An 18533-nucleotide genomic window follows, 5' to 3' on the forward strand; every position below is an offset into this window, starting at 1 on the left:
TTGAGAAAGAAAGTGGACGTAGGACAAGGATTGTGCCGAACCACTCTAAATAGCGTTTGCATTTCTCCAAACTCATCTCTTCAACATTATTGTCTTTTACCTTTGAGCAAATAAATTGTGATCGAAAAGTAGCTTCGTAAGTACTTAAGGAGTGGCTTAAGTCCGATTGGTGAAAAGCTTGATCAATTTATTTGAGTTGGTGTCTATTGGAAAGTAAAAGCTCCTTATAAATGCTTAGCAATTGAGTTAAGCTCTTGGAAAAATACTAGTACAATAACACTTTTGTATATTGTCTTTAACTTTCGTAAAAAGATTCATTGTTATTGCAATACTCAATTCACCCCCCCTCTTGAGTAATTGTGCATAGGTTCTACAATGTCCCTATAACTTGAAAAGGACCTTCCCAAGCATGGGACCATTTACCTAGAAATCTCGATTTCTTTTTCATTGGTAAAATGACTTTTAAAACTAACTCACCTATCTTAAAAGATTTTCCTTTGATTCGACGATTATAACTTCGAGCAATACTTTCTTTTTGTCGAATCACATTATCGAGTGCCAAGATTTTCTTTGAGTCTAATTCATTTAACTCATCAAACATTGCATTCCAATAATCATCAACTGAAAAATCATTTTGTCTCGATACTCTTAAAGTATTCAAATTAATTTCTAATGGTAATACTGCATCATGGCCATACACCAATTTATAAGGTGAAGTTCCCGTCGAACCTCTTGGCAAATTTCGATAAGCCCATAATACTTGGCTTAAATTTTCATGCCATATTCAAGACTTATTTCCGATATGCTTTTTAATCAAACTTATCAGGATCTTATTCGCTGCCTCCACTTGCCCATTAGCCTGCGCATAATAAGGAGTTGAAGTAACCATATTAATACTCCTCGAGGCCGCAAAATTTTAATTTGCTGACCAGTAAACATAGTTCCTTCATCAGTATTTAATGTCTGAGGAATTCCAAATCGATGGATAATATGTTCCTCGACAAAGTTTATTATTTCACTTTGACCAGCTTCTATTAGAGGAACAGCTTCAACCCATTTTGTGAAATAATCAATTGCTTCTAAGATAAACTTGTGTTGTTTTGATGAAGGGGGATCAATCAACCCAATAAGATCCAAAGCCCAACCTGTAAATGGCCACGACTTTATTATCGAATGCAATTCAGCCACTGGGATCTGTTGTATCGAACCATGTTTCTGACATTCTTGACATGCCTTCGCATAATCAATACAATCTTTTATCATAGATGGCCAATACACATGATTGCGATATAACACCCATTTCATATTTTTCCCTGCCTGGTGGGCACCACATATTCCATTATGGACCTCACCTAATGTAATGTTCTGATCATCTCGGCCTAGACATCTTAACAAACTCCCATCGATCCCTTTCTTATGCAATTCATCAGCCATTAAGACAAAATTTATTGCTCGTAATTTATCTTTCTATCGACTGCAATATTGAGATCTTTTAAATAATGAGCAATAGGTTTTCTCTAATCAGAATCCTCCCATTCATCTATACACAAAACTTCTCTTTCATTTACTGGTACTAAAATTTGATGGATACTAGATAATTTCCTAATAGTCTCCGGACCGATGCGATACCTAGAAGCGATTTGGGTTAACTCATTAACAATTTCATTATGAATTCTAGGGATATGTACCAGAAAAACTTTTTGAAAAGATGCTAACAATTCCCAAGCAATTACTAAATATTTTTATAACGTCTCATTATTACACTTACTCTCCTTTGATAACTCCTTTAAAACCAATTGTGAATCCCCTAAAATTTGAATCTCTAAAGCTTATTTTCCTATTAAAATTTCAAGACCCAAAATCAGAGCCTCATATTCGGCTACATTATTGGAATAGGGATACTTTAATTCAAACAAAAATTCTGATGGAATACCTTCTGGCGAAATAACAAGGATTCCAACCCCTACATTATCTTTATGCTTCGATCCATCAAAATATAATTTCCAATAGTTGACTTCCACATCGATTATATTTGCCCCCTGATCATGCAGGTCTTTTCAATTATCCACAAGAAAATCTGCAATGACCTGTCCTTTTACAGCCTTCGCTGGAACATACTGTAAATCGAATTTTGTCAACGCTAGCATTCATTTCCCTAAACATCCCCTTAACATAGGGAAACTCAACATATATTTAATAAGATCAGTCTGTGCTATAACTTTCACCGATTTAGCAACCATATAACACTTTAATATCATACAAGTATGATACAGAGACAAACACAATTTCTCGATTGGAGAATACCTCGTTTCGATATAAGTTAAAACTCGACTAAGGTAATAAACTGCCCGCTCATGTCCGTTTTCATCATCTTGGGCTAACATACACCCTATAGTATTTTCAGATGCTGCAATATATAATTTCAAGGGTTCAGATGGACGAACATTAGCCATAATCGGAGTTTTAGACGAATAAGTCTTAATCGAATCGAACGCTAACTGATGTTTCGTTGTCCATTTGAATTGTGAACCATTTTTTAATTTCACTAAAGGTGCAAACACTCTAGTTCGATCTGAAAAATTCGAAATGAATCTTCGAAGATAATTTACCTTACCCAAAAAAATTGTACTTCTTTCTTCGATTTAGGTGCAAACAATGCCAATATTGCATCTGCTTTATTTTTATCGATAGCAATCCCTTTTTTATGAACAACAAAACCCAAAAAAATTCTAGCCGATACACCAAAAACGCATTTCAAAGGATTCATTTTTAACCCTTTCTTCCTCATAGTGAGGAATGCTCTCCTTAAATGATCAATGTGCTGACTTGTCGAAATCGATTTGACCATAACGTCATCAATATATACTTCCGTAAATTTTCTAATAAATTCATGGAAAATAGCATTCATTGCCCGCTGATATGTTGCTCCAGCATTCTTCAAACCAAAAGGCATAACTATCCATTCATACGTACCTAATGCTCCAAGACAATGAAAGACAGTTTTAGCCACATCATCTTCTGCAATGAAAATTTGGTTATATCCAGAATAACCATCCATGAAACTAAGGATTTCATTTCCCGCTGCAGAATCAATTAACATATCTGCGATAAGCATAAAATATTCATCTTTTGGAGTAGCATTATTCAAATCTCGAAAATCGATGCATACTCTTAACTTCCCATTCTTCTTCATAACAGGGACAATATTCGATACCCACTCAACATAACGTGCAGTTCGAATAAACTTTGCTTTGATCAAGCGTTCTATCTCTTCTTTAATTTTTATATTAATTTCAGGAGCAAAACGTCTTGGAGTCTGTTTCACAGGTCGAGCATTGGGTTTCAATGCTAATCGATGTTCCACTAGTGAACGATCGAGACCAAGCATCTCATGATAATCCCAAGTAAAACAATCTTTAAACTCATGTAAAAGATTGAAGAGTTCAGTTCGAAAAGGATCAACAGGATCTTTACAAATGTAATTCGAACATCATCAGGAGTCCCTAGATTAATTTTCTCTAAGGGATCTTGAGATTCAAACCCTTTATAATGATCATCATCTTTTATTGAGTATTTTTTAAAATCCAATGGTTCTAAATCATAGATGCAATCAAAAGTGAAATCAATAGAATCATCAGAAACAGAAGAAACTTGATCATTGATTAAATATTTATTACGTCTATTTTCTACACAATGAGCCTCTGCTATTAAATCAGCAGTCCGGCTTGCATCATTAGTTTCATTACAAGAAATAGGAAAATCATAACTAAATTCGACTGGAAATGTCGAATCAAACACATTACAACTAATTCGATTACTAACTCTATCTGATTCAACTTCATTAGAAGAATCAACTTTATTTTTTAAAAACTGAAAATTATTTAAATAATTATGCAATGTTACCAGGTAGTTGGAAACTCCCTCAACTTGGTCCATAGAGCAATTTCTTCAAGATCTTCAAGAAAGACAGTCCCAACCAGTCGGCTTGAAGCCCAAGTCTGGATAACGTAACTTCACCGAGAGGCCTTCCGAAGACAAATAACACCCTTCACAATTATAAGGGTTCAGTGATCGATCAACATTTAAGGGCTTTAAGGAAAAGATATTATTTTTAATTTTAGATAATTAGATTTCAAATTAATTAGGATTAGTTATAAAAAGGGATTCCATGAGTTAACTTTGGAGGCCATCATATTGGAACTCAGTATATTTTACCTGAATCATTATTTTCTCTCTGAACTATAAGCAACTAAACCTCCACTGTTAAGGTTAGGAGCTCTGTCTATTGTATGGATTGATACTCTTATTTTTCTATTTTAATTCATGTTTTGATTTATATTTCAATAATTATTTTCGTTCTTTATTTTATGAATTTGGGTGGAACGGAAGTATGACCCATGTTCTAATTGAGTTCTTGTATAACTTGGAAAAGCTCTTTACTTGAACAACAGCTTGAAAACATATTATCCTAAATTTCTAATTGTTTGTATTTAACGGAATACGTGACATATAATCCCCTTATTTTTAGATAATTAGGATTCTTGTGGCATATAAACTGGAATTTGATCATCACCCTTTAATTGGAATTAATTGACCAAGGAATTAGCAGTTGATGAATTTTAGAGGAGACTAGAAAGGTCAAAGAAATTAGGGTCTAGTCACATATAGTTTGTCATAAATTAAATCCCACATGATTAAAATAGTTAGTAAGAAAAATTAATCCAGAAAAATAGATAACTCTGAAACCTTAACTGTTTCTCCAATATTTTATTTTCAACTTATTTACTTGCGTGCCTGCCTTCTGATATTTTCAATTTAAACCTTTTGAATATCTTAAAACCCTTTTCTCCTTGTCTAACTAAATAAATCATTTAACCATTATTGCTTGATCCATCAATTCTCGTGGGATCGATCCTCACTCACCTGAGGTATTACTTGGTACGACTCGGTGCACTTGCCGGTTAGTCTGTGGTTGTTAAATCACCGCACCAATCACCAAACAATCGAATACATATTTATTTTCCAATTTGCAAAACCTAACAATGGCATTGTAAGCATATTGGTTTACCTTTTATTAAACATATTTGTTTATATTATATCTATTTTTACGAATATATCTTTTTTAAAAAATACTCTTAGTATTAGCATATGGTATATTAAATAAATATTAGTGGTTTTAAATTATGCAAATGTTTAAAATTGTATTACGATTTTTTTAAGGTATATTATTTTATTAATATATTGTTAGTTTTATCGTTTAATATAAAATAAATTGGTAAAATTTCTTAAAAAATTTATAAGTATTTTATTATGTTATTCCTTTATTTGTCCTTAATTTGATATTTTTAATTTATTTTTTTAATTGGATGTTATTGGACTCTTAACCGGAAAAGAAAAGCTTATATCATAATAAAAAATAGGAAAAAGTGACCATTACATTGTGGTTGATCTTCATGATTTGGAATATATGTAAAATTTTAATATTTCACAATGAGATTTTGTTTTGTAACAATTATCTATATATATACAAAATATTTTATCTTTTGTATTATATATTATTACTTATTTCACTTCGTTCTTGCTTTTATTTAGAAATGAGAAAAAATAAGGTGCACACTATGAGATCAATTTACAACTTAATTATTCAATTATCCGTGTGATCACCAAACAACCGAATATATACTTATTCTCCAATTTGTAAAATTTAATAGAGTAAACTACCATTTCTATCCATAAAAGTTGAAAACGCTGACATATCTACCCATAAAAGATAAAAATAACCATTTATACCCATAAAGATTGACTTTCATAAGCAAAATTATCCAAACTCTAAATAATTATATAAAATCCCCAAATTACCCCCTTCTTTTCTCTGAGGCACCCACCCTCACTCACTATCTGCAGCACCTAAACTACCATTACTGTAGCATCATCTTCTTTCCTTCTCTCTCTCTCTCTCTCTCTCTCTATCACTCATTTACTCACTTTTTCTCTCTCACCTCTTGAACATCAACATAACCCAATCACTGCCCTCTTCAAAATCACAAAAAAGAATAAACTCAAATCAAATTGAAGAATAAAACATGCACAGATTCAAAATAAAACCCTAATTTCTTATAACATTCCCAAAAAATTGACAATTTCTCAGATTTCAAATCACCATTTTCGTTGCAAATAACACAGAACACGAATTTGATTTTGGCGACACTGGGAGAAGATGATGAAGACACATCGCTAGGAGGAGAAGAGAGCAGTGATGCCAAGAGAAGGAGAAGACAAAGTGTTCTTCTTCCTCTTTGGGCTCCCTCAACAACGGCGATGATGATGCGATAGCGGCGACGGGTTCCCACATTGCCAGTGCGGTCTCCCTCCCCATTCTCTTCTCTTCTTCTTCCTCAGGTGGGGGTGTGTGTAATGTCTCCGTGTGTGAGTTTTGGAGGAAAAGGGGTGGTGGCTGAGTGAAGAGGGTTAGGGTTAGAAAGGTGGTTGGGTGAAGGGGGTGGTGGTGAAATTTGAGATTAGAAAGGGAAAGGGGTGGTGGTTGGGTGAAGAGGGTTAGAGTTAGAAAGGTGGCTAGATGAAGATGGTTAGGGTTAGAAAAGTGGTTGGGTGAAGGGGGGTGGTGGTGGAATTTGAGATTAGAAAGGAAAAGGGGGTGGTGGCTGGGTGAAAAGGGTTAGGGTTAGAAAGATAGTTGGGTGAAGGGGGTGGTGGTGGGATTGAAAATTAGAAAAGTGATGGTGAAGATAAGGGTAATTTAAAAATTTTAGGTAATTTTTTAGTGTTTGGATAATTTTGTTGTGCGGAACCCATATTTCATGGGTACAAATGGTAATTTTCTTTTTCTATGAGTAGATATGTCAGCGTTTTCAACTTTCGTGAGTAGAAATGGTAGTTTAATTTTATTATATTTGTAATCATATTATATCTATTTTACGAATATACCTTTTTAGAAAATACTCTTAATATTAGCCTATGGTGTATTAAATAAATATTAGTTGTTTTAAATTATTTATTATTTATTAGAGAATTTTGTGCATTAGAATTCTCTAATAATTTGTTGTTCATTTTAAGTTGATTTTGATATGTTCTTACTTCACGGTAAAACAACATATAAAAATTTATTGATAAAAGTATTACTAAATTATTTATGGTCATATTGAGTATATATGTCTGATTTATTAAAAAAATAAATTATTAAAATTGATTAATAACTACTTTAAAATTAATACACTTAATACTAAATTAAAAAAATAAACAATACATAATATGTTACTTTTTATTAATTAAATTATTATAATTTAAATAAATTTTAACAAAACAACTTAAAATTATAACTTTAATCTTATTATATACATAAGACAAATTATTATACTTGTTCTTTTTTTAAAACCGATGATTTATGTTTTCTTCTCTTATTGATTTTGGTCCGAGTTATCCATTTTCTTCTTATTAGATTCTTACAAGCTACAAAAGTTACGAGTACAATAATTTGGTCACGCACGAGAACAGAGCCGAGAAAAAGTCGCAATCAAAGAAGCACCACGCGCTACCGCGGCGCGTACAGTTAAATGTCCGTGAGTTTAACTCAGCTCTGATTCCAAATCAAATCTGATCAAAACCCGTGTCAGCACGCGCGCCGCCCCCAACACTCACCACCAACAATCAAGAAGCCACCGAATACAAAAACATAACCTCTCACTTCTTCCATCTTCTCACACCGCACTTCTCAGGTAATTTATCGTTTTCATTTGATATTATTCTCTTTTTGTTCGTAGTTTAGTTTATGTCTTCACCTCTTCCCTCACGTCCTTTTCATTCATTCACCGTGGTTTTTATGTCTAACTCAGACCTTTAATTATCATGGGGTTGGTCTATGTCTCTATATGATCTCACTCCCAAGCCTATATTTTTCGTACAACAAATAAAAATTGTTAACTTAATTCGACACCCGTTTCTACGGCGTTTTAGGTTAGGGACTTAGGGCCATTCAATGCCCACCTTTTAGTTTAGATAAGAATTCCACGGACAATTTTTGTAGAATTGAATGTGTTTTCAGCTGTCCTTTGTCACTGGATTATTTTAGGTGTACAAGTACAAGCTACCTTTTGTGTAACACCGTGGATTGTGGATTGGTCGAATGGTCGGTTTATTCGATCGCAGAAGGAAATGTAGGGTTAGAATTTTATCCATTGGTCAATGACAAACCCTCAAATGAATGCGTTCATCTTATGTTAATGTTTCCGTAGTGAATAAGTAATATTGTAATTTGCTCATTTATTGATTATTATTTTTCACCATGAAGAATGAATGGATAAAAAACATGTGTTTGTTGTTTGTTTGAGTGTAGGTTGGACCAGTGACCAAAGTATAGCCTTTGAAAGGAAGCAGTTAGGTAAGGGTTAGGGAGGGAGTTTGGGAGTTTAGGGGTATATATAAAGTTAAATGGCTGGCTTATCAGGAAAACCTCAAGCTCTTGGAATTGACCAAGAAAGTGCTGAAGCTAATAAGAACAGCAGCAGCAGCAACAAGAAGAGTGTACACAACAGGCTTTTGGAGAAGGACAAGGAAGAGGGAGGTCAAGGGGGTGATATGTCTCCTTCTGCTGGGAGCTCAATCAAGAGGTCAGGTTCAAGGCCTCAACTTGATGTTAGCAAAGCCGAGATTCAAGGGAATGTAGAAGAGAAGTATCCAACTATTTTGTTGCCAAATCAGTCTGATGATTTGTCTCACCTTGCTCTTGACATTGGAGGTATTGATTGATTATGCTATGGTTTGTTCTTGTTTCTGCATTGTTAATGATTTAATGGCGTTGTTGGTGATGTGAGGTTGCTTACCCCTTTCTACTCTCTACCCACAATTTTATTTTGTTACATTCATTGCATGCAGTTTTTTTTATGGTTTCTCATTTTCAGGGAGAAGTTACAGTGCATTTTATGCTTACTCTTCTAATATGAAAACAGTAAATTAGGGGCTTCCTTTATTTCTGCCTAAAAGGGTTCTTTACTCTATTTTCTTCATGTTTTATGTTAACTTTTTAGCCTGGTCTTGTTCCTTTCCTCTGGGAATTTTGTGTTGTTAATTGAGCTCTCCACTTTGGGAAATAAAACAAACTTTATTGGATCCTGTGATGGTACCCATAGCAGCTTGTTGACCTTTTTTCCTTTAAGGGATTTCCAAACTTTTGCTTCATAGTCAATGACTTATGATTTGGCCAATTCTATTTTACATAGTTAATTTTAAGAAAGGAAAGTTTGGTTGCATATGAAATATGTCTAAAGCTTGAGCTTGTTCAAATATGTGGGCAGGATCACTGATAAAGTTGGTATATTTCTCAAGACATGAAGACCAATCAACTGATGATAAAAGGAAGAGGAGTGTGAAGGAGAGACTTGGACTTTCTAATGGTAATAGGAGAAGCTTCCCTATTCTTGGTGGGAGGCTTCACTTTGTGAAGTTTGAGACAAGAAAGATTAATGAGTGCTTAGATTTCATTAATTCAAAGCAACTTCATCGTGGCGGTATAGTCTCATTCACTACAATACTTGTATTAGTCTCTTCTCTACCACATTTCTTTTCTAAGATATTATTATGCCTGCAATATTATTTTGTAATTTTGATACCATTCATTGAACTTCACTCAACACTTCTAAGGCTTAATGAATTATTGATTCGTCTGGCTTATAGGGGCAGAATCACCGTACGCTGATGGTGCAACTGATGGGAATGCGATAATTAAGGTGCCTCTGAGTCTGCTATTTTATTTTTAACATATTTGGACGGTTGTTCTTTGTAGAGTGGGTGTGTGTAAAAAGGCACAGTGGGTATATCTTAAAATTATTGTTTGTAATTTATTTATCACTTGTGGTGATTGTAAAATGATGACTGTGTTATTTTTCCCTTGTATTGGAAAACAAAAATCATGGATGTTTCCATTGGTTTTATTTGTTGCTTGTAGTATTGCTCATAAACAGTGTCTGTTCTACAAAACCATGGATTTAAGAAATTTGGTAGCACTTCTTTTGCTTCTTTCTGTGGTCTTGCTATTAAAGTACTATACTAATTCTCCAATTTTGTGACAAAGGCTACTGGTGGTGGAGCATACAAGTATACTGACCTTTTCAAAGAAAGACTTGGAGTTAGTCTGGACAAAGAAGATGAAATGGATTGTCTTGTTGCTGGAGCAAATTTCTTGCTAAAGGTGGATCCTAGTTTTAAATTGTTTTGCACCTTGAGTTGATACATATGTATGGTTCTACACATGTTGCATTATCTTTTGTTGTAGATGTTATCGTAAGTATGAATAGGAACTCTTGTCTTCTATTAGAACTTATTTTCCCTATTGATAAAAGTAAAAAAAAGAATTACATGAATAGGCACTTACTCCTCATGCATTCAGAATTTCAAATCAATAATATGAATTTTCTTTTTAAGAAACTTTCTGAGTTGGTTTCTTTTAGTCATACCATTCTTTCTGCCATAAGGGAACAAGCTGTAGCCTTTTAATTTGGAGTATGACAGGTGCATTCTTTGCTATTACTCCGTTCTTGCTAACTGATTTATAGTTTTTCTTTTACATGGCCAATTTTTTATTTCTGATCAGAAGTTCTAACACTTCTTAGTAGGCAATTCGGCATGAAGCTTTCACACACATGGAAGGCCAGAAAGAGTTTGTTCAAATTGACCCTAATGACTTGTTTCCTTATCTACTAGTCAACATTGGATCTGGTGTTAGTATGATCAAGGTAAGGTACATTTTGTCTTGTTCCTATTTTTATTTAACTTCTGACTCTTTGGGTTATGTTTGATTAGGGCAAGTAGGTTGTGATCTATACTTCCAATGTGTGTTGACACAGGTTGATGGAGATGGGAAATTTGAGAGAGTTAGTGGGACAAATGTTGGTGGCGGTACTTATTGGGGCTTGGGAAGACTGTTAACAAAGTGCAAGAGGTCTTTTTTCTTTTGAGACTATGATTTTGATCTTCTATATATTCACTATCGACAAGGTGTTTGTTGCAATAAATTCCAGCTTTGACGAGTTGCTTGAGTTAAGTCAGAAAGGAGATAATAGAACTATTGATATGCTTGTTGGGGACATTTATGGTGGATTGGACTATTCTAAGGTAACTTTTGCAGCTGCGTCTATTTCCATATAAACATTCATTGTATTGGAAAGAAAAAGAAATGTTATTCTGGTCTAATATTGCGGATCTTGTAGATATGAATAATTTGATCTTTTCTTTTATCAATCACATGGCCGAGTATTTCCTGGTTTTAAATGATTGTAGATTGGCCTATCAGCTTCCACTATTGCATCAAGCTTTGGAAAAACTATATCCGAAAAAAAGGAGCTTGAAGACTACAGACCCGAAGATATATCGCTCTCTCTTCTGAGGATGATATCATACAATATTGGCCAGGTGAACTGATAATGTTATGTTTATCCTTTTCTTTATATTTATACATAAATCTAGCTGTCATATGTAAGAAATATGCAGATATTGAAACCAGTGGTTAAAATTTACACTAGTTCTTATCTTCTCTGAAATCTTGAGGCACAGTTTTGTAAAATGGAGATAAGAATGTGAGGTTCTATATTCAGCTGATTGAATATTGTTGTATTCAACTTCATATGCATCAAAGACCGACTATCCTAAAATATTAAGTTGCTAGGCAAAGGTCGATTGATTTATATATCTAACATGCCTGCTTATGCAAAAGCCTTATGGGCTTGATTGATGGCAAGATTCAAACGCTTGAGTACTTGATCATAACTCCAATACCATATCAAGTAAAACTTTCCTAAAAGCTTATCCTAAGGTGGAGAGCTTAAAGATGATGTAGTACTTTTAAGGGTCCCCCCTCCCTTCTGTTTTTCGTTCTTTATAGTATCATTCTTAATTTTAGTTGACACTTGATATAAGTTATAGTAGTTCTTTAACCATTTCAAATTTCTTTTTAAGATCTAAGTGATAACAGGTTGAATATCAAATCTATTATCCTCCTTAGTATTGGCTAAGAATTATTTCGTTTGATCCAAACGCAATCTAATGGAAAGATTGCAATTCAAATGCACTTTGAGTACATGAAGATGATATGAACTAGTTCTGGGTTGTGCTTTCTGTCTAGAATATGCCTTCAGTATTTTTCATGTTTTACTCTGCTATATGTTCTTCCAGCAATTACCTGACCAATCTTGTTTTATTCTTCCTTCTGTGTAGATATCCTACTTGAATGCATTGCGATTTGGGTTAAAACGTATCTTTTTTGGAGGATTTTTTATAAGGGGCCATGCCTATACCATGGACACTATTTCTTTTGCAGTTCAGTTCTGGTATGTAAAGTGCAGGACGAATTCACTTGACTAGAATTGTTCTTTCCCTTTTTAAATTAGATTACTTTCTTGTCTTTTAACTTTTATAATTTGTCATTTAGGTCCAAAGGGGAAGCACAAGCAATGTTCTTGCGACACGAAGGTTTCTTGGGAGCTTTAGGTGCATTTATGAGTTATGAAAAACATGGTTTAGATGACCTCATGGTGCATCAGTTAGTCGAAAGGTTCCCAATGGGCGCTCCATATACAGGAGGCAAGATTCATGGCCCACCGCTTGGAGATTTGAATGAGAAGGCAAGTGATAGAAATTCAAAATATTTGGTTTGTACTGCTTCCTTGGTTGAGATAAGTGGATATGAGCTTTAACTGCTTCTGCAAGTTTGCTTAACTTTTCAGCTATGAAGAAATCTATTTAATAAGAATGTGTTGCCATGGGGGCATAAATTCCATTACCATAAAAAGGGTCCCATTTTACGTGTCAGAGAGCTATCTTTGGAAATCACAAATTACAATAATAAAATTTGATAAAGTGACTCCACTAATAAGATTCTCTGGAATAATTTTTCATGTCATCCCTTGGAATCATATTCAACTTAGTTGCAATAGTTGCCTATCAACCAGAATAATTACTGAAGATTGAAAGGATGGAAGCAAGAAATGATTAAATGAAAGCATTTAAATAGGATGCAAAATTATGAAAGAGAAGTAAAGGTAGTTAACTGGGGAAGCATCAGTATCACTATTTGTAAACACTGCTATCAAGTTGAACCCTTTTAAAAAAAGGAGGGCTCCTACATACAAGTGTATGTTATCATTGAATCTTATTAAGTTGCTACATATTTCTGGTTGCTGTGCTGGGTATGCTAATTTAAGTTAATTTATGTTCTTTGATTAGCTATTGTGAATTTCTGATGTCATGATTTAAACTTTTTATTATATATACTTCTTAAAGTACACTTGTAGGTATTTGCAAACTTTTGATTAGAATGAATAGAGGGGAAGCTGAATATGCTTGAAGAAGCAAAAGTGTATGTCTGCTAAGACTTAATTGTTAGTTTGAATTGATGGATTTTATAGTTTCTTGCAAATCTCAGGTTTAGATTAGCGGATAAGAGACATAGCATATTTGGTTGTTGGGTGCTGAGGGACAGGATTCTATTCTGATTGGGAGTGAAGAATTTTATAGTGAATTGGGAGTGACTGGATATTCGTGGCGATGATTCCCTTTGGTTTTCTAGTCAAAACAGTTACTTGTACTGCTTTCAGTTTTTAACCTTTTACGGATCGCTTCATCTATTGTAATATTTGTTTGATAAATAGAGTTCTGTTTTCAGACCCCTATTTCTATCATTGTTACATTATCTAACTCTGACTTTCCAACACAGATTTCGTGGATGGAGAAGTTTTTGCGGAAGGGAACTGAGATCACTGCGCCTGTTCCAATGACACCAGCTGCTGGAACTACTGGACTTGGTGGTTTTGATGTTCCACTATCAAGAGGAAGTTCTCTACGGTCCGATGCAAGTGCTTTGAATGTTGGTGTTCTCCATCTTGTCCCCACTTTGGATGTGTTCCCATTGTTAGAAGACCCAAAAACGTAAGCTTGATTGCTGAATGAGGTGGCTGATGGGCTGCCCATATTTTTTTTGTTGATTTCAATTGTTTGTGATACCTATGGAGAGTTGTGTGTGTGTGTGTGTACACGCAGTGCATGCATGAACCAATACACATAGATTTAGTGGTTATTGTAAGGAAACAAATCTTGTTTATGAAATCTTTGTAAATAATTTTGTTCTTGCCATACTTGAAAGACCCAATAATCAAGATTTGATCCTCCACTTTATAAACCACTGCTATTAGATGATATGCATGGTTAATATATATTGACTATGGAATGATTGGTCATTCATCACTGAATCTTTTTGCTACTTCAAAGTTCTTATTCTAAGGTGGTTATATGTTATTGTTTTGTCCCCTCCATTTATTGCAAATCTTTATATAGTGGGTCCCAAACCTACATAAAAAAGGAAAATTTTGTCAAGAAATTGACAGATGACATAAAAGATATTGCTGAATCTTTATAATATGGATCATAGTTGACCCAACCTAACAAGGCAAAGGCTGGTGTCGTCGTAATAGTATTCTTTTAATGTTTTAACAGATATTGAATTGTGTTTGTACAGGTATGAGCCTAATACAATTGATCTTGCAGATCCCAGTGAATTAGAGTAAGTAACTGACCATCGTTTCACACTTGATCCATGATTCATAGTTTTTTATGCTTTTATGGCTAACATGAAATTCACAACTGATGTAGATATTGGTTCACTATTTTGTCAGAGCACTTGCCAGATCTTGTGGACAAGGTAATCATGTTGTCACGAAAAAGAGCCACTAGGTTCTACCTGTGTATAGACATTTCTTACAATAATCAAACTGATAATCAATTTTCACTAATGTTAATACATGCATGCATGCATACATATGAAAAAGTACGAATACAAAAGAAGAGAAAAGATGAAAGGAAATTTAAAACAAACGTCACAATAAAAAGCTTTTTCTGGTCTGTGTCTCTGAATTTATTGACTAATTGCAATGTTAATGATAAACATTCTCATTTATACTTTAGCTTTCATATTTTTCTTTTCCATTGGTTGGACCACATAATATAAATGCTTATTGTTCTTGTGAAGAACATACAGTGGGGTGCATCAGAACCTTGGTTTATTTGTTTTATTGTTTGGGTATATTGTGTTGTCCATCTTGGTTGAAGTAAATTTTCAAAACAAATTGTGTGAAACTTCTTTCTTGGCAGTATATGCTTGTAAGTTCTCGATTAAAATATGATAGGCTGTAGCAAGTGAAGGCAGAACAGATGATGCCAAACGAAGGGGTGATGCATTTGCTCGAGCATTTTCTGCCCACTTGGCACGGTAATACTGACATTCCTATTCTGTTTTGATGGTTTGGTACCATTATTGAAATTTTGGCATCTATTTGCTTATTCTGTACTTGGCTTTTGTTTTCTTCTCTTCAATAAACTAACACACCAATTCAATAGGTTGATGGAGGAGCCTGCTGCATATGGGAAATTAGGCCTAGCCAATTTATTGGAAATGAGGGAAGAGTGCTTGAGAGAGTTCCAGTTTGTTGATGCCTATAGAAGTATAAAACAGAGGTAACTATGCTTTCTTTCTTCATATAGCCGCAAAACCAAGGTTTTCCTGTCTTGTTTTCTTGTCAACAAACTTAGACTACCTTATACACATGGTCAGAGAAGTTGTTGCCACGGCCAAAACCCATGAAAATGTATTGTTACTTTGTTTTAATCTATAAACTTTCTTTTTGAAAACAGAGATTCCTTCTTGCAATGTAAACATAAATTTGTGTTATATTCCTCTAACATTATTTTCCTCTCTATGTTTACAACAGAGAAAACGAGGCATCACTTGCTGTTTTACCTGACTTGTTGATGGAGATTGATAGTATGGATGAGGTATGCTCAACTAAATGCTATGATACTTGAGTGTACTTTGTTTGAGTGGAGTCATAATTTATTTGTCATGTGTTACGCTTTTCTAAGGAAAATGATTTTTTGTGCATTAGTAGTGAATAGCTTAATTGAGATGCTTTAGTCTCAGTACGTAGTCTCCGTGGTTCTGTGGTTCTGTAAACACATAGGCCACCCTAACTTCTGTAACATTGCATGCAATTGCATCCATCCTTTGTTTCAGGAAACAAGGCTGCTTACTCTGATTGAAGGTGTTCTTGCCGCGAATATTTTTGATTGGGGATCTCGTGCATGTGTGGATCTCTATCATAAAGGAACTATTATTGAAATTTACAGAATGAGTCGCAATAAAATGCAGAGACCTTGGCGGGTATGTTGAGAAACATACTCATTGTTCAGCGTACTCATTTTCTGAATTCAATCACATTGTTAAAAAGTTGATTGTTAACATTTTTGTGATATAGGTGGATGATTTTGATCTCTTCAAAGAGAGAATGTTAGGAACCGGCGACAAGAAAAAGCCCCCTCACAAAAGAGCTTTGCTTTTTGTAGACAATTCAGGTGCTGACATTGTTCTAGGGATGCTTCCCCTGGCAAGGGAGCTCCTCCGTCGTGGAACTGAAGTGAGTTTGTGTTTGGTATTTCAGAAAAAAAAAAATTACTGTAATTGTGTTGGACCATATATATGGTTGTATTCTACCTTTGGGGTTAAACTCTCATCATAAATTCATTGAATTTCATATGTGGTTATAATGTTTTGTTTTGCTAGAGTTGTTACACGTAATATTGTCAACACCTATTGGGTAGCTAGCAAATAGATATGCCGTATCCCAGAAATTTTCCTGTGTTTTCTTTCTGTGCGTTGTGATTTTGCAAATCAATTAAATTTATGTTTGGTGTGTCAGTTTTCCTTCTATACATTCACTATGCACATTGGCTAGAAATTTTATGTTATGATGGTAACATTGGATGTGTTCTATTAGGTGGTTCTTGTGGCAAACTCCCTTCCCGCTTTAAATGATGTGACTGCAATGGAGCTTCCTGATATTGTAGCCGAAGCTGCCAAGGTTTGTATAGTTTTCCGAACACTCACTTTGAATGCTCATATCTAAATCTTTTTGTAGTTCAGTTACTTTTTTTTTGTTTTGTTCCCTTCAATAGAAAATACAATGCTTTCTAAATCCCTTGTAGGGAATCTTCTTGCAAATACTTTTTTGTTTGTTTTTTCCTTATGCATGTGTTTTATGAAAACTGCACTTCCTCTAATGCTGTACATCTAATGGGAGCTTCACTACTCCTTTTGATTAGATACTTTCTTTGTTTCTCTATGACCCAATGTAGATTGTAGGTTAAATCCAAATAAACTAAACTGGAATTGGAGTAGGAATAGATGTAATTTCTTTCCTGGTAATGTAGATCTCCTTTGATTGGAATGAAAAGCTGGTATGACATTCACTTATGGTATCCTTTGGCGAAACTAAATTTCTATTATACAGCACTGTGATACTCTAAGGCGTGCTGCCGAAGCTGGAGGCTTGCTTGTGGATGCAATGATTAACAGCTCACGCAGCTCCAAAGGAAAATCATCTTCTGTTCCATTGATGGTTGTTGAGAACGGGTGTGGTAGTCCGTGTATAGACTTACGACAAGTCAGTTCCGAGTTGGCTGCTGCAGCCAAAGATGCCGATTTGGTGGGGGACTCGTTCAGCTTAATTGATAACACTTTCGTCGGTTTAAGAATACCGATGTTCTAATTAAGCTTTTGATTTGTGCAGATAATCTTGGAAGGGATGGGTAGAGCTCTCCATACTAACCTCAATGCTCGATTTAAGTGTGATGCTTTGAAGGTAAGATCAGATGGTTTACTGCTATATTTTGCCCTTAGGCCAATTTCAATTTGGCACCCTTTCTTTTTTTGTTTTCATAATTAGTTTAAGGTTTTGTTGTTTTGTATTCTAATTTAATCCTTATTCATTATGTGTTACACTCATTTTTTTAAGCTTGGTTTTGTAAACCATGATGTGTCACATATCATATCATAACATTATGATACATAATTACGTATGTTATATCTTAATGAACTCTGAAGAATTGTTTTAATGGTTGATCACATTAATTTCTTTGAATGTTTTTGGCAGCTTGCAATGGTGAAAAATCAGAGATTGGCTGAAAAGTTGTTAAAAGGGAACATATATGACTGTATTTGCAAGTATGAGCCTGCTAGTTGAAGTTTTCCTTGGATGGAAGGAATCTCTAACAAATTTCTGGGAAAAGATGGTGAATCAATTCTTTTTTCTTTTAAAGAAAAAAAAAACTATTTTTGTATTTGTGCACAATGCACTAGTATTTAACTATTTATAATCCTTTTATTTAATAATTAAATTTTGAATAATTGAGGTACCAATGGTTATATTAAACCTTGTATATTAGCCTGCCTCAAACTTTAGATGAATAAGATAATATTTGCATTCGTCGTATATGCCTACTTTTTTTTTAACCATTTTAACTTTTATAAAGCAAATATAAATATGTAAAAAGTAAAAAACATAAATTTATATACTCTAGTGTTAAAATTTTCCATGCATCGCTTAGGTAGCTACACTAGTTTTAAATGCCAAATGAGATTAGGTTCAACTTGCGTGGTTCTTGATCGAACTATTCCTGACATATTTTTTATATTTATACCA

General features: G+C 34.2%; 1 protein-coding gene across 4 annotated transcripts; it reads left to right on the forward strand.

Moving 5' to 3' along the window:
- The first annotated feature begins 7489 nt into the window (after positions 1–7489).
- LOC130955542 (pantothenate kinase 2-like) lies at positions 7490–18323 on the forward strand. Of its 4 annotated transcripts, none has more exons than XM_057882426.1 (23): positions 7490–7733; positions 8351–8752; positions 9309–9521; positions 9688–9740; positions 10085–10201; positions 10626–10745; positions 10857–10951; positions 11031–11124; positions 11290–11421; positions 12223–12335; positions 12437–12629; positions 13721–13932; positions 14519–14563; positions 14653–14701; positions 15186–15268; positions 15397–15513; positions 15768–15831; positions 16070–16216; positions 16311–16469; positions 16830–16913; positions 17343–17537; positions 17622–17693; positions 17985–18323. In XM_057882426.1, exons 2-23 carry the CDS (start codon positions 8446–8448, stop codon positions 18072–18074), a joined length of 2754 nt encoding a protein of 917 aa, XP_057738409.1. In that variant the 5' UTR covers positions 7490–7733; positions 8351–8445; the 3' UTR covers positions 18075–18323. The 4 variants fall into 4 exon arrangements, with proteins under 4 accessions (XP_057738409.1, XP_057738408.1, XP_057738411.1 ...); XM_057882425.1 differs by lacking the exon at positions 7490–7733 and adding an exon at positions 7804–8256; XM_057882428.1 differs by lacking the exon at positions 7490–7733 and adding an exon at positions 7804–8176.
- The last annotated feature ends 210 nt before the right edge of the window (positions 18324–18533 follow it).

This window comes from Arachis stenosperma, chromosome 10 (genome assembly GCF_014773155.1).
Source record: "Arachis stenosperma cultivar V10309 chromosome 10, arast.V10309.gnm1.PFL2, whole genome shotgun sequence".
Lineage (NCBI taxonomy): Eukaryota > Viridiplantae > Streptophyta > Magnoliopsida > Fabales > Fabaceae > Arachis > Arachis stenosperma.